Source organism: Sprattus sprattus, assembly GCF_963457725.1.
Source record: "Sprattus sprattus genome assembly, chromosome: 15".
Lineage (NCBI taxonomy): Eukaryota > Metazoa > Chordata > Actinopteri > Clupeiformes > Clupeidae > Sprattus > Sprattus sprattus.
In genome coordinates, this window is record NC_137913.1 from 14292664 (window position 1) to 14305498 (window position 12835).

General features: G+C 42.8%; 1 protein-coding gene across 1 annotated transcript in view; it reads right to left on the bottom strand.

Moving 5' to 3' along the window:
• Nucleotides 1-11067, bottom strand: part of gfpt1 (glutamine--fructose-6-phosphate transaminase 1) — a gene marked incomplete at its 5' end in the record, with an annotated part of 28734 nt that extends 17667 nt beyond the window's left edge. The window contains 10 exons of the mRNA XM_080852588.1: nt 2653-2816; nt 3015-3123; nt 3844-3923; nt 4066-4127; nt 4252-4386; nt 4509-4567; nt 6287-6412; nt 6772-6879; nt 7627-7734; nt 11028-11067. Of these exons, the coding sequence (XP_080708714.1) occupies nt 2653-2816; nt 3015-3123; nt 3844-3923; nt 4066-4127; nt 4252-4386; nt 4509-4567; nt 6287-6412; nt 6772-6879; nt 7627-7734; nt 11028-11067 (991 nt within the window). The remainder of the gene's footprint in view (nt 1-2652; nt 2817-3014; nt 3124-3843; nt 3924-4065; nt 4128-4251; nt 4387-4508; nt 4568-6286; nt 6413-6771; nt 6880-7626; nt 7735-11027) is intronic.
• Nucleotides 11068-12835: the final 1768 nt, after the last annotated feature.

The following is a 12835-nucleotide window of genomic DNA, read 5'->3' on the forward strand; positions in this document are numbered from 1 at the left end:
GATCTGGTCATAACGTGGTTACTATGATTTCTTAATTCCTGCCAAAGGAAGACATTTAAGAATAAAACACTGTAGACGGTGCATTCCAAATAATATCAATGCCAACTATTCATGCAGTGTTCAAAATATAGAAGAACCATGTGCATGAGTGAGAGACAGTCACAAACAGTGCAAAGTTAAACAGTCTCAGCCAGTTCCCTTAGGATTCAGGTACACACATCTTTCTGCTGACAGTGCGAGAGCAGGCAGTCATGTGGTTGTCAGGGGCCAGGGAGTCTGAGCGGCTGGCTTTGATGCTCACACGTGTCCTGAGGGCACAACAGGAACCAGAACCAGGCCCAAACCCCAAACACCTCCCCCACGGAGTTCCAGCAAAGCCCACCACTCCAATGCCATTCCAGAAATGGCAGCCACGTGTGGGCGTTGTTCTGACAAGACTGCCGGTAACTCTGGGCTTAATAACAGGGCAGAGTAATTACGAGGTAGCCAGCTAGGGGTCTCTGAGTACATGGCAATGTGCTGACAGAGGTGAGCCTCAAGACCCCTGGGCCTGGGGTGACTGTGTGTGTGTGTGTGTGTGTGTGTGTGTGTGTTTGTGTGTGTGTGTGTGTGTGTGTGTGTGTGTTTGTGTGTGTGTGTGTTTGCAAGAGTTTGTGCCGGTTTTTTTATGCATGTCTGTGCATGTAGGTTTATGTGTGTGTGTGTGTGTGTGTGTGTGTGTGTGTGTGTGTTTGTGTGTGTGTGTTTGTGTTTGTGTGTTTGTGTGTGTGTGTTTGCAAGAGTTTGTGCCGGTTTTTTTATGCATGTCTGTGCAAGTGTAGGTTTATGTGTGTGTGTGTGTGTGTGTGTGTGTGTGTGTGTGTGTGTGTGTGTGTGTAAATGTTTGTGTATTTATGTGTGTTTGTGTGTGTGCAATGCTGTACCTTTAACTTACGTTTAACTAAATCAGACATAAACTCCATAGTGTTCTGACCGTACTTAACCTTTTGGGAATTTTTCTTTCTTTCCACAGTCCATCCTTCTAGGGAATTCATTCTTCCACATTGTTACTCTTACTGATGGAGACATCAACTCTACAAAGACTTTTTTATGGCATGACATAGTATACAAGTTAACACTGCGGTGTGATTTACAAATTACAGCATCTATAACACTGACCGTGATGTTGCTGCGCTTTTTATTGAGCTACAGTCCTTGCTTTTAAGAGGTACGTATAAATCACAGCTTTCATCAAATCTGTGTACAAGGCTCGCTGCAAAGTCAAGGTTTGAGGGATGGACTCGAATATTACGAGAGGCCGGCAAGCGGACGATGTACTCGCACGACCCTGACCTAAAAAGTATGTGATTGTTTTATATATATCTGTTTGGTCTTCTAGGAGACTATTTATCAGAACTTTACGAGATGATAGCCCGTAAGGGTAAGGCGTCCTGCTGGGTCAGTTACAACACCCTGTTTGTGTATGCAGGAACAGGTCAGTATTCAAAGACTGGCGTGGACCAGAACTGGGAGGCCTCTATAGAAATCATCCAAATTTAATATTAGTCTTCAAAATTAGATCACTAGCATGCTTCACACTATTTCATGGGTCTTCCACTAAAATAAAACCTGTGCTGGTGCCAACAGGACTGCTAGGCACTATGACAGCTTCAGGGCCAGATCTCATACCGATGAGGTTTAAGGTCAGCTCGACTTTCCGAATTTACGGCTCTGTGACTGTCTGGAGAGGAGGTTTAGGGTTGTCTCCTTGCCATTTCCGTAGATGAAATCTAATGCCTGTTTTACTCATCCTGCTCTTTCTAGATGTTTTTTTTCTTTTTCTTTAAGATTTGATTGGTATACATAAAGTCTTGGAAAAAGCTGTTTTCCCTCAGAAGAACAGTGCCTTTCCTCTTCTGGCTCTCCTCTTCTGGCTTTGAAGAGTGTTTGTGTTCTTTTGCCCTTGTAGGGGTCTGAAGTATATCTGTGTGTGTGTGTGTGTGTGTGTGTGTGTGTGTGTGTGTGTCCGTCCGTGTGCGTCCGTGTGTGTCCGTGTGTGTCCGTGTGTGTATAAGTGACCATGAGGACAGAGATATCTGGTCACAGGTGATAAGCACAGGGGCACAGAATCACACACAATCTGACTCTGACGCAGCTCCACAAACCTCTCTTCTGATAAGGCAGACACACAGACATAGCGGAGACGTATGCTCTCAGGTCAGGGCCGAGAGGCGACGGCATTCTAGCCCAAAACACTGGCGTGTTGTTCCATCATTCACTAACGACCCCAGCTGAAAAAACTATTGATAAGATACATGTCTACTGCGTTCTTTCATTCTTGAAGTGTGTGTGTGTGTGCGTGCGTGATGTGTACATTTGAGGCTCAAAACACTAACTCAGACTTACTTCATGGCCAGAAGCAGGATAGCTGCTGAGATGCAGAGCTTTCAAAGTAACAAGTAGTTTCACCTCAATGTTTTAGGGACGCAGCATCGTGTGTGTGTGTATATGTGTGTCAGTGTGTCAGAATTAGAGAGTGTCTGTGTTTGTGTATGTGTGTGTGTCAGTGTGAGTAAGTGTGAGAGTGTGTGTGTGTGTGTGTGTGTCTGTGTGAGTGGGTGTGTGCGAGTGTGTGTGTGTGCCAAATATATATTATACACATATGATGCCCACCCTTCATGATCTGCTGCAGCTCCATCTGCAGGGTCTGGATGGCACGTGCTGGGTGGTCTCCGGCAGTGCGCTTGATTCGGTGGATGGACAGGCGTCCGTCATACACGGCGGCCACGTCGTCATCCTCCAGGAAGATGACGCGGTTGGTGTGCTCAATCACGGCACTGCCACGACACACATAAAAAGACAAAAAGAACACTTCCATTAGTTTAGTCTTGAAACTTTGGGTCTGGACTAATTCTAGCGGAGATGTGATTTATATGACTCCACTGCCTGCTTCTCCGCCGAACATCTGGAAGAGGATTCATGAGTGTAAACTAGCAGAGTTGAAAAGTGTCCAGACTGGTGTAAACTTTGCAGACCTGGCGTCAGAGGCGAAGTAGTACTCCACGGCTTTCTCCTCCACGGGGAACAGGCAGGTGTCTTGGTCCAGCCTGGGCAGCGAAGTACAGGTCTTCTTGTCCTTTCCAGCTAAAAAAAAATAATAATAATACAGTCATGTCAGGTCCAGCTCTGCTCACTGAGGCGTTCCAAATGCTTTTCTAGGAAAGAGCAAGAGGCTAGTGATGGCCAGATGAAGCTTTCCCCCCAAATGTGCTGCAAAGCGGTCCATTTCTAGAAGCTTCCAATGCACACCAGGGATACCTGCTGGTCCATGGAAATACGACACGTTAAATAATTCCCGGCACAGTGACAGTACTGACACGCGAAGTAGCCTAGCAAAGGCCATGAAAACACATGAAAGTATGAATTTCAAATAAGGAACTAGTTAATTTTAAGTATTTATGGTCAGTGTTATTTTGTACTGGAATTAAAACTTCACATATGGTCTCGGTATTAGTCTTTTCGTAGTAATGCAAGTACTTTGGCCTATAATTGAATGTAATGTGATATAATGTAGTTTAAATCATCTGAACAGTGAGTGTTTATTTGGGTAGTGTAGGCCATTTTGACATTGAAGGTTTTTTCAAAATGTGGAAAACATGTTGCAAAATGATCTGTGACAACAAGAAATAACATGACTATTAGGTTTATGATAGATACAAGACTTGATACGGAGCTGCGACATGAAGTGCTTCAAGTTTCTGACACAAGCCTCAAAGCCACACTCTCAAGGGTAACATCACTACAAGAGGCACAGGGTCACTTGCTGATACATGGAGTAGGGATGAAAGATGAGCGTGGACCTACTTGAGCGATACAGGATGGGAATGTGGTCAGTGGAGAGCTTGTGGTCACACCTCACTCCGATCAGCAGAGGCCCTCCCCTCCTGCACACACACACACACACACACACACACACACACACACACACACACGACACACACACACGACACAGCATTAATACAGTGGCAGTCAACAGGAAGAAAATCTAAACAAACAGCATCACTGTGGAGGTGTACACCGTAGTACCTGGTGCCTACAGCTTGTCCAGGGTAGTGCACACTCTTGAAGACCAGGGCAAAAGCTCCTTCCTGACCAACAAACAAACAAACAAACAAACAAACAGATCAGCATAATTGTTAGTTGAACTTTAACCCTGGCAAGGACCCTCAATAGTGTCTTTACGTGACCCCCGGAGGAGATGCAGACGCTTACCAGCTGCTGAGTGACACGCTCTACCAGTGTGTCAAAGCTGAGGTCATCATTCTCACGGTTGTCGTACATGTACTTCATCAGCTTGACGATGGACTCGGTGTCAGTTTCCGACTCAAATTCATACCCTTTGGTCTCCTAAAACAGGCAGAGACAAAGAACAAGGAGAGAATGGGGGAGCGTCCTGACTTCAAAAGTTCTATGTTAGAAATGATGCATTCATTTATTAAGTACAACTAGGTATCTCTAACTCTACTTACCAGAAATTTTCTCAGGTCCTTGTAGTTGGTGATAATTCCATTGTGAATGACGATGAATTCTGTAGAAAACATTAACAATCATGTCATGGTGAGTTGACTAACTACAAAACAACAACTGGATGGGTTTATATTCCAGACATACCTACAACCCAGCCTAATGGCTTGTAAATACCGGTTTCCCTGGAACATAGGACTCTAGGGCATGTTTATGTTATTTTTGCCCCTAATCTTTTATGTGCCACAGAGCAGGATACACAAGTTTACCGGTCCTGTTATGACAAAAACCTGCTTCAACCCTGCGTCTTTGTATCACATTAAAATGTTACAGGTTTAAACACTTCTCAATAAGTAACCGGCTTCCCTGGAACATAGGAGGACTCTAGGACATGTTTATGTTATTTTTCCCCCTAATCTTTTATGTGCCACAGAGCAGGATTCACAAGTTTTACCAGTCCTGTAATGTCAAAAACCGGTTTCAACGCTGTGTCTAAACACTTCTCAATAAGTTTAGGTATTAACAGAGGGCGTGAATACTTATCAATGAACAATTACTTAGTACACAGTTAAGAAGCGTAGACAGCATCCAATGGAACAAAAACAATTACACAAAACAGTGTTTATTCAAAGATCACAGACTAGATCACAGATGTACTGCTTCAGAACCCCCTGTCCCACCCTTCACACTGCCCCCTCCCCATCCAAAGGTGCAAATCTAGACCCACAATTATTAGCCAGCTGGTTAGCACGGTCTAATTCACATGCATTCCACTCTGATCAGGACAGGAAATGGTAAACACAGCTAAGGACTGCTGGGTAACCATCTCCATTTCAGACCTAGCTCACTGGAACGAAGGAGAAGTGACTATATACTATGGAATATATACAGTCTGTTAATGCGATATGGGTAGTTATGGAATAAGCACAAATGATGCTTTACAAACACACCCTCCTCATAATCACAGAGACAAAAGTTGATCTTATGTCTTTCCCCTCTGCAGCCTTCTTGGTAATGACCCCAAGCGGCTATTTCAGGCAAACAAGATCAGGCTCCTATCTTAATGAATGGGGAGACATCTATAACTCCTTATTACACGGCTCTTTTTAATGCTGTAGAATGCTCCATTCACTTGAATGGGGCTTCCCAACGTTCTGCGGTCAACTATTTTCCGATAACTGACCGTTGCTATGCAGTTAATGACCGCTGTCAAGGAAAGTGGCCTTTTTGCCTCTGATTCACATCTTTCATAGCACTCCGCAAGTAGTACGGTAACTTATCAAGGGAGTTTCAGCGGACGGTTGAGCAGCTGTGTTCTAAAGAATGTTCAACTGTCTTTGAAGTTCAACGTCTTTGGCGAACTATTTCTCTGCTTTTTAACACTACGTATAGTAACAAAAACAAATACATTGTAAAAAGACACACTGTGTTAAGTAATTTTTTTAGTTTTAGCCGTATAATAAGCGGGATAATGTATAGAACGCCGGTCATTGTCGGGAAAATAAGCCCCTTCACGGTGAATCAACACCCCTCCGCTTCGCGTCGGGGTGCTGTTCGCCCTGTCGGGGCTTATTTTCCCGACAATGACCTGCGTTCTATACATTATCCCTTACATATAGGATGGCCATACAGACATTGAAAGTACATCACGCGAGTCCTCTTTTAAATTTTATTTTGACATAAATGGTGCTTTAGCAGGACTTGCTTACTGCACATGGACCACATTTCTAAGCGCTGCTATTGCTATGGTAACGGTGGAAATAAACAGAGCGTCCGGACTGACCGTTCTTTTTGTCTGATCTGTGTGGGTGACTGTTGACTGGGCTGGGTTCTCCATGAGTGGCCCAGCGTGTGTGGGCAATGCCGAGGTGAACATCAAACTCCACGTCCAGGTCCATGTCCTGCGTTTCTGCAGATGTCAAATGTTGGGATTCAGGTTAGCCAGCGAGTGTGACGCAAGCAGTCATGGCCAATCAGAGAACAATCAGTACTTACACAAAGAGTTCCTGTTTATTCATGATAGTAAAACCTATTACTTTAACCTATTACTTTAAAGTCACATGTTTATATGGCCTTTATACGTCAACATTTACTGGCAGAAAAAAACTCACTTTAAATTGCAATGTGGAAAGAATCAAAAAGGGTAACATGTCCATAAATCTTCAAACAAGTACACAACATTTCTATCACCTCTCGATCAGTACTTTGGCAAAGAGAAAAGAGGCAGACCAAACAACAAAAACACAACAACCACATATTTGTTCTTACTGTGGATCTCATCCTCCAGTGCCTTGACTTTGCCCCTCTGTTTGATCATTAGGATAGACCTGCCATTTGTTTCCCAGTCCTTAACGTTCCCACCATCGATGCCAACACCTGAGAAAGAGGAGGAATAGAAGATGAATCAGCTATTCTGCACCTTTGCTGCCGCTCAGTCAGGCAGGGTTAGGGTAGCTACCCAAGAACATTTAGCTACCACGTGTGAAGGCCCACGGATTAAGATGCACTAATACACATGACCCACACAAACTGACTTTACTGACTAGACCCAAAGTCAGAAAACTAGTGGTATGGCCTGACCTATGTAGCGGTATGGCCTGACCTATGTAGTGGTATGGCATGACCTATCTAGTTAATTGTGGGAAAACGGTGCAGTTGTTTACACACTCCTATAGTTTCTGATAACATCGCTAGTTAAGGTTCTCAATCCAGATCCCTGGCTCCACCTCTATGGCTGTTGGCTATTCCTCTTCAAAGCACACCTGTTTCAGAGCAGGTGTGTTCAGCTACACAAAAGTGCCACTGATGACTTCAGGAATGCAGAGGGTAGACACATGCAGGAGGCAGGATTGAGAACTCTTAGTTCAGTACAATGCACCAATAGAGCTCGGTTGGACCTGATGAGATACGATCTCTGAAAGAAGTTCATCTCCACCTATGTAAGAAGTCTTTCATAATTATTCAGGCTAAATTCTAATGAATTTCATCACAATCTCATTACAACACACTGACTTTAACTAAAATGTGCTTCTTGGTAGCTGGGGTATGAGAGCTATATCACACCAAGCCAGAGCAAAGCTCAGCGTGATGGGGTCATATGGTTAGAGTGTCCTGTTGCCACACCTGCAGAGTCGTAGCCGCGGTACTCCAGTCTCCTCAGCCCCTTCAGGAGGATCTCCAGGATCTCCCGCCGCGTGCGGGGCACATGGTAGTTCAGGTAGGCAAAGATTCCTGACACACACACACACACACAAAAAAGAAATATCGCAAACACAGTTATTCAGATTGCCAATGCTTTATTAAGCAATAAGCCCCAAGAGGCCGTGCTTTGCGCTGATTTTAGAACAGGTAAGGGAGTTGTTAGGCACGACGCGAAGCGGAGTGCCGTTAAACCCCCTTACCTGTTCTAAAATCAGCGCAAAGCACGGACTCGCGGGGCTTATTGCTTTTCTAAACCTGTTACTACACATATTTGATATGGTTTCATAATTAAAGACAATTCAATTTAAGAAACAAGAGTTTAATGATAAACCGTCATTCTTCCGCCACTAAAAATTATAGTTCCTAAATAAATCGTTGCCACGCAACCCTTGAAGCAACGCAACAGCCAGATGGAACACTGGGTATGAAATGCGCTATATGAATGCCTTGCCATTCGCTGCGCAGTAATATGGAATGTAATCAGGTCAAATTGTAAGGTAATGCTGGATTTTACAACGGCTTTTAGCCAATCACAATCAAGGATTTGAACAATCAGGTTTAGAACCCAATTTTTAACCTTTCAGCATTGTTTATTTTATGGCAATGTGTTTGTTTCAACAGGGGTGAGAAAAATGAATCCTTAGGTTCCTATAGCCTACGGCCACATTAATAGACCAGATCAGCGAAAACCAAACAAATAGAAGCAAAGGCCACTGCTATGATGCAATGCTGTCCTCATCATTAATGACTAAATCACTAAATCAAATGAAAGAAATGTCAAATAATTTATAGCACAAGCAACAAACAACTTCACCTCATCGATCTTTCAGTAAAGCAAATGTTCCAACTCAAAGTAAATCTGTAAGATACCGGAGAGAATGAATAATATAAATGTCATGTTCATTTTCCAATAGTGAGCTAATGCAGAAAAGGACATCTCTACTAGAGTAGAAAGAACACTATGTAAGAATGCGAGGTGATTTTGTTACTGGTAAGTCTGCATTTTTCATCAACTGTTCTAACTCTCCATCAAATCCTGACAGCTGACATGATAACATATCAGGTTCCAGTCTCACAGCTCAAGGGAGACACCTCAGTTCAGATTGCAACACACTTTGTGTGTGTGTCTGTGATCTACGTCAAAACGTCACTCAGACAGGTGAAGATATCATCCTCCCTGGTAAGAGGGTTGTGGTGGAAATATAACAACATTATCAAAATCAAACACACACACACAAAATAGTTGTTTATGCCTAGTAGGCAGAAGTAAAAATTCTCTCTGGTGAATGCCGGGACAGTAGGTAGGAAACCTGAATAACTTCTTTATGCACAGAGAGAGAGAGAGAGAGAGAGAGAACAAGATAGAGGGAAGGAGAATAGACCTAAACATTCCTGACCAGGCTGTTGAACCAGACGCAACACAATAGGCTGCATCTTAAAAGAGTGTTTCATCACCTTCAGATTGTGTGTGACTTTGAAACCATCACACATAACAGAGGAAGTGTGGGAAAGAGGACCTGTGTGTGTGTGTGTATGTGTTGGGGGGTCTATTTCAGTTTCAACATAACTAACGCCAAACCCACTGAGAGAAACACATGGCTGTAAGACATGGACACAGAATCAGTGACTGTGACAGCAACAACTTTCCAAGGCCGCACTTTCTTCAAGGCAGTGCGTGAGTGCGTATGTGACTTAAAGGTCACAGTTCTGCTGCGATTATGACTCACACAAGGCAAATTTAAGAGAAGGTGAATATCAAGAGTGGCGCTCCAAGCTAGTGCAACACAGATCCCTTTCAGAGCACAAGAAGCCTGGGAAGGGGTGAAGTTTGGGGAAGAGAGGGAGGGGAGGGCTGCAACAAATTGGTCCAGGCAGTGTGGGTTAAAAACAAGGCTCAGCTTTGTTGGGGAAGATGGCTTAGAAATAGGCATGGGGGTGGGGGGGGGGGGGGGGGGGTAAAAACTAAAAATACAGACAACTCTCAACCGACTGATAAGATGAACTGTATTAAAATCACTGAACCAACCCTGTACAAATTACTTTTAACTTCTCAGTCTTCTGTCTTTGACTGGCAATGAGAAAAGGCAGCACTGCAGGTTATCAGGCAATAGATAACCACTTTTTCCTGATGCAGTTGTTTCATCTTTGGCAAAATGGCCTTGAGGGAGAAACTGGTGGCCTGCCTCCTTGCAAATGCCAATGATGACGGACGTGTGTGCTATACGGAAATTGAAGTGAGGATATCTAATAAATAGCTACATTATTCATGCGGAATAATATCGTGCTTCAAAGACGATGAATGAATGAATGAATTAACTTTGGAGATTGTACAAAAAAAAAATCGACATCGAGCGTGAATTTTCAACAAGCCAGTTTACGTGAACTTAACAGGTTTATTTACTTTTAGTGGTCCACATACTCTAAAATGTCTGTGTACTTAAAACAAAATGACATAGCTACCAACCGAAGCACTGGGATACGCTACTGGGTTGCCTTGTATGTGTACATGATCATCATCAATGGTACATTTAGTGAGCACAGGGGGCAACCTCGCATAGCCTTCCACAGCAGACTCAGGAGCAAGCAATGGCTGGCGACTGACCAGAATTCAGCATCATCGTTCCCACAATGAGGTAACTTACTGACACAAACAAGTCAAAAGAACAACACCTTCTCGGTTATGTACCAATATCCCAGGACATGGACGAACAAACGTAGCTATTAAGTACAAGAGAGGCAAGTGCGATATGGCTAACTAGCAAGAAAGCGACTTAGCTTAGCTGGCTTGCTCATGTATGGGCGCCACGGTTTGTTATGAGATGAGAGGGCAGTAATCTTAACAATTAACCTCTATGCGCTTGGAAAACAAACTGAATTAAAAATGAACATGGTGACAATTCTGTCAACAGACGTCGTATATACAACGTATCCTGTATCCTACTTAGCTAAACACAAGGCACTATACTGAGATTCTTGTTTAATAGATGAGCTTGCTAACAAGCCGATGGACACCACTGACGTTATACTTTGAAAAGCCAATTTGCTAAACGTTGTCTTTCCTGATTGTTTACTTGTTAAAAACAACTTAATGAAGGAAATCCCAGTGACATATTCGTTTAAAAAAAAGTGAAGTGAAGTAAATGTTACTTACCACACATGTCTTGAGATCTTCTTCCAGCAACTTAGCCACACTGACACCGTTGTAGTTCCTACTCGACTGTCATAGGCGACCCGCCCCCCTTCGAGTTCTACAAAATAGGAGCCAAGTCACACCTCCTGCCTATTTTACGATTGGCTGTGCGGTTGTCACTCTTTGGCCCTACCTGCACACGCCGATTGTTCAGACGTGGCAGCAGGATGCATGTCCGCAGTCACAGTTGAGCTTACGTGCCACTATCAACCTGTGACAAGACATCCTATGACTCGCCCAGGGGGTTAAATATTTGTTCATGAATTGACTTCTTTGTTCTGTTATAGAGTAGCATCTAAAGCTGTCTAAATAATCTAGTAATACGATCATTCCGAAGTGTATTGCAGATTGCACCAAGTTTAACGTAGTTAACGCAGACTACTGCCTGTTTTAGGTCTCCCTTATCCTTTTGGAATCGTGTAGCGACTGCGTAGGCTGTGGCACAGGATGCAACCTTTGTCATTTAATTTAACTGAATGAACTGACTAAAACAAAGTAGCGAGGTATGTAAATAAAAACAGACCTACATGCATGGAGATACATTTGTAGTACACTTGAGGGCGCTGTGGTTTTTCGTTCATTTTTAGCCAGTTTAGTTTTCATTCAGCCACTTAATAACTGAAACAAGTAAATGTTGGGGGTGAAACTCAAGCTCTTTTTAAAATGTTCTAATTCTCATCAACAATTACTTAAATCAAAAGCAGTAGGCACTTCATACATTTTGAAGACATCTTTATTCAGTTCATTGTGGAGCAATGACAAAAGAACAGTGGCAAACTTGTGGCATCAAGAAAGGTACAGAACCATTCACCTGTGTGATTTTAAAATTGGTCCATAATTCAAAAGGTTAGCCATTTTAGCCAAAGCTAGCATACTGAGAGCAATGTGCTGGCTGCAAAGATTTCAAAACACCAATGTGCAAAACTGATAAACAAACACAAACATTATTAAGTAGATGAAGGGATTCATAGATTAACAGAACAGACACCAACCATTCCCCATTTTAGCACTGTTTGGATTATATTCAAGTCTAATTGAAAAAAAAAAAAAACCTTCAAGACAGTGGTTTTGTTTGGCACATTTGTAATAATCACACAACTGGTAGTTCAAGACTACATTTTGAATGTGCAGCAAATCATGCACATTACCTTGAAACTAAAGAAATACATATTGCACAAGAATCTTGAAGGAACCCAGACTTAATCTGAGGCCGTTACTGTACAATCAGAACTTCCGCAGAACATTATCTAAAAACCAATTAACCAGCAATGCTTCTTTTTAATAAAAGCTCTCAAACCATTCATTGTATTGTAAACCAGTCCTGTGGATAGGCTTACATGGTGTGATGTGCTTTCAGCGTTCTTGCAAATAAATATTTGCACCCCTCAGATGCTCAAAGCAAATGTTTCTTTCAGGTAAACCAATGGGAATCTGACAAACACTGTTTACATGCGACTAATGATGTAGACAACTGTGGAGATTTTCAACAGGAACAACAATAATGAATGTGGGAAGTACTGCTTGGTAGATGGAATTGCATTGGTGTATGTTGAGTCCTGGTACTCTATGGAATGACCTAGTGGCTGTACTCTAATGACCACAGGTAGTAGCTTGGCACTTGTATTCAGAAGTTAACGGTTGTACTGAAAGACTTTAGGAGCTTGAGGATGCCTAGGAGAAGACACTTTTATGAGTAATGTAAGGGAGAATGTGAACAGAATTCAAAGCAGGAAAATGCTAGTCTAAATTAGTTGTAACTGAAATCCAATTAGCTTCACAAAATCAGCGGTTGCTAAAGACTAAGCACAGGAATGATTTCCCACATTTACAGAAAAATATACGTACAACAATGTGCCACTGAACTCTTCTGTGCAGACCTGCTTTCTTAACATCAGGCCAAACGCTGATGGCCTAAAATGTATTTCTTCACTTCTATAACCC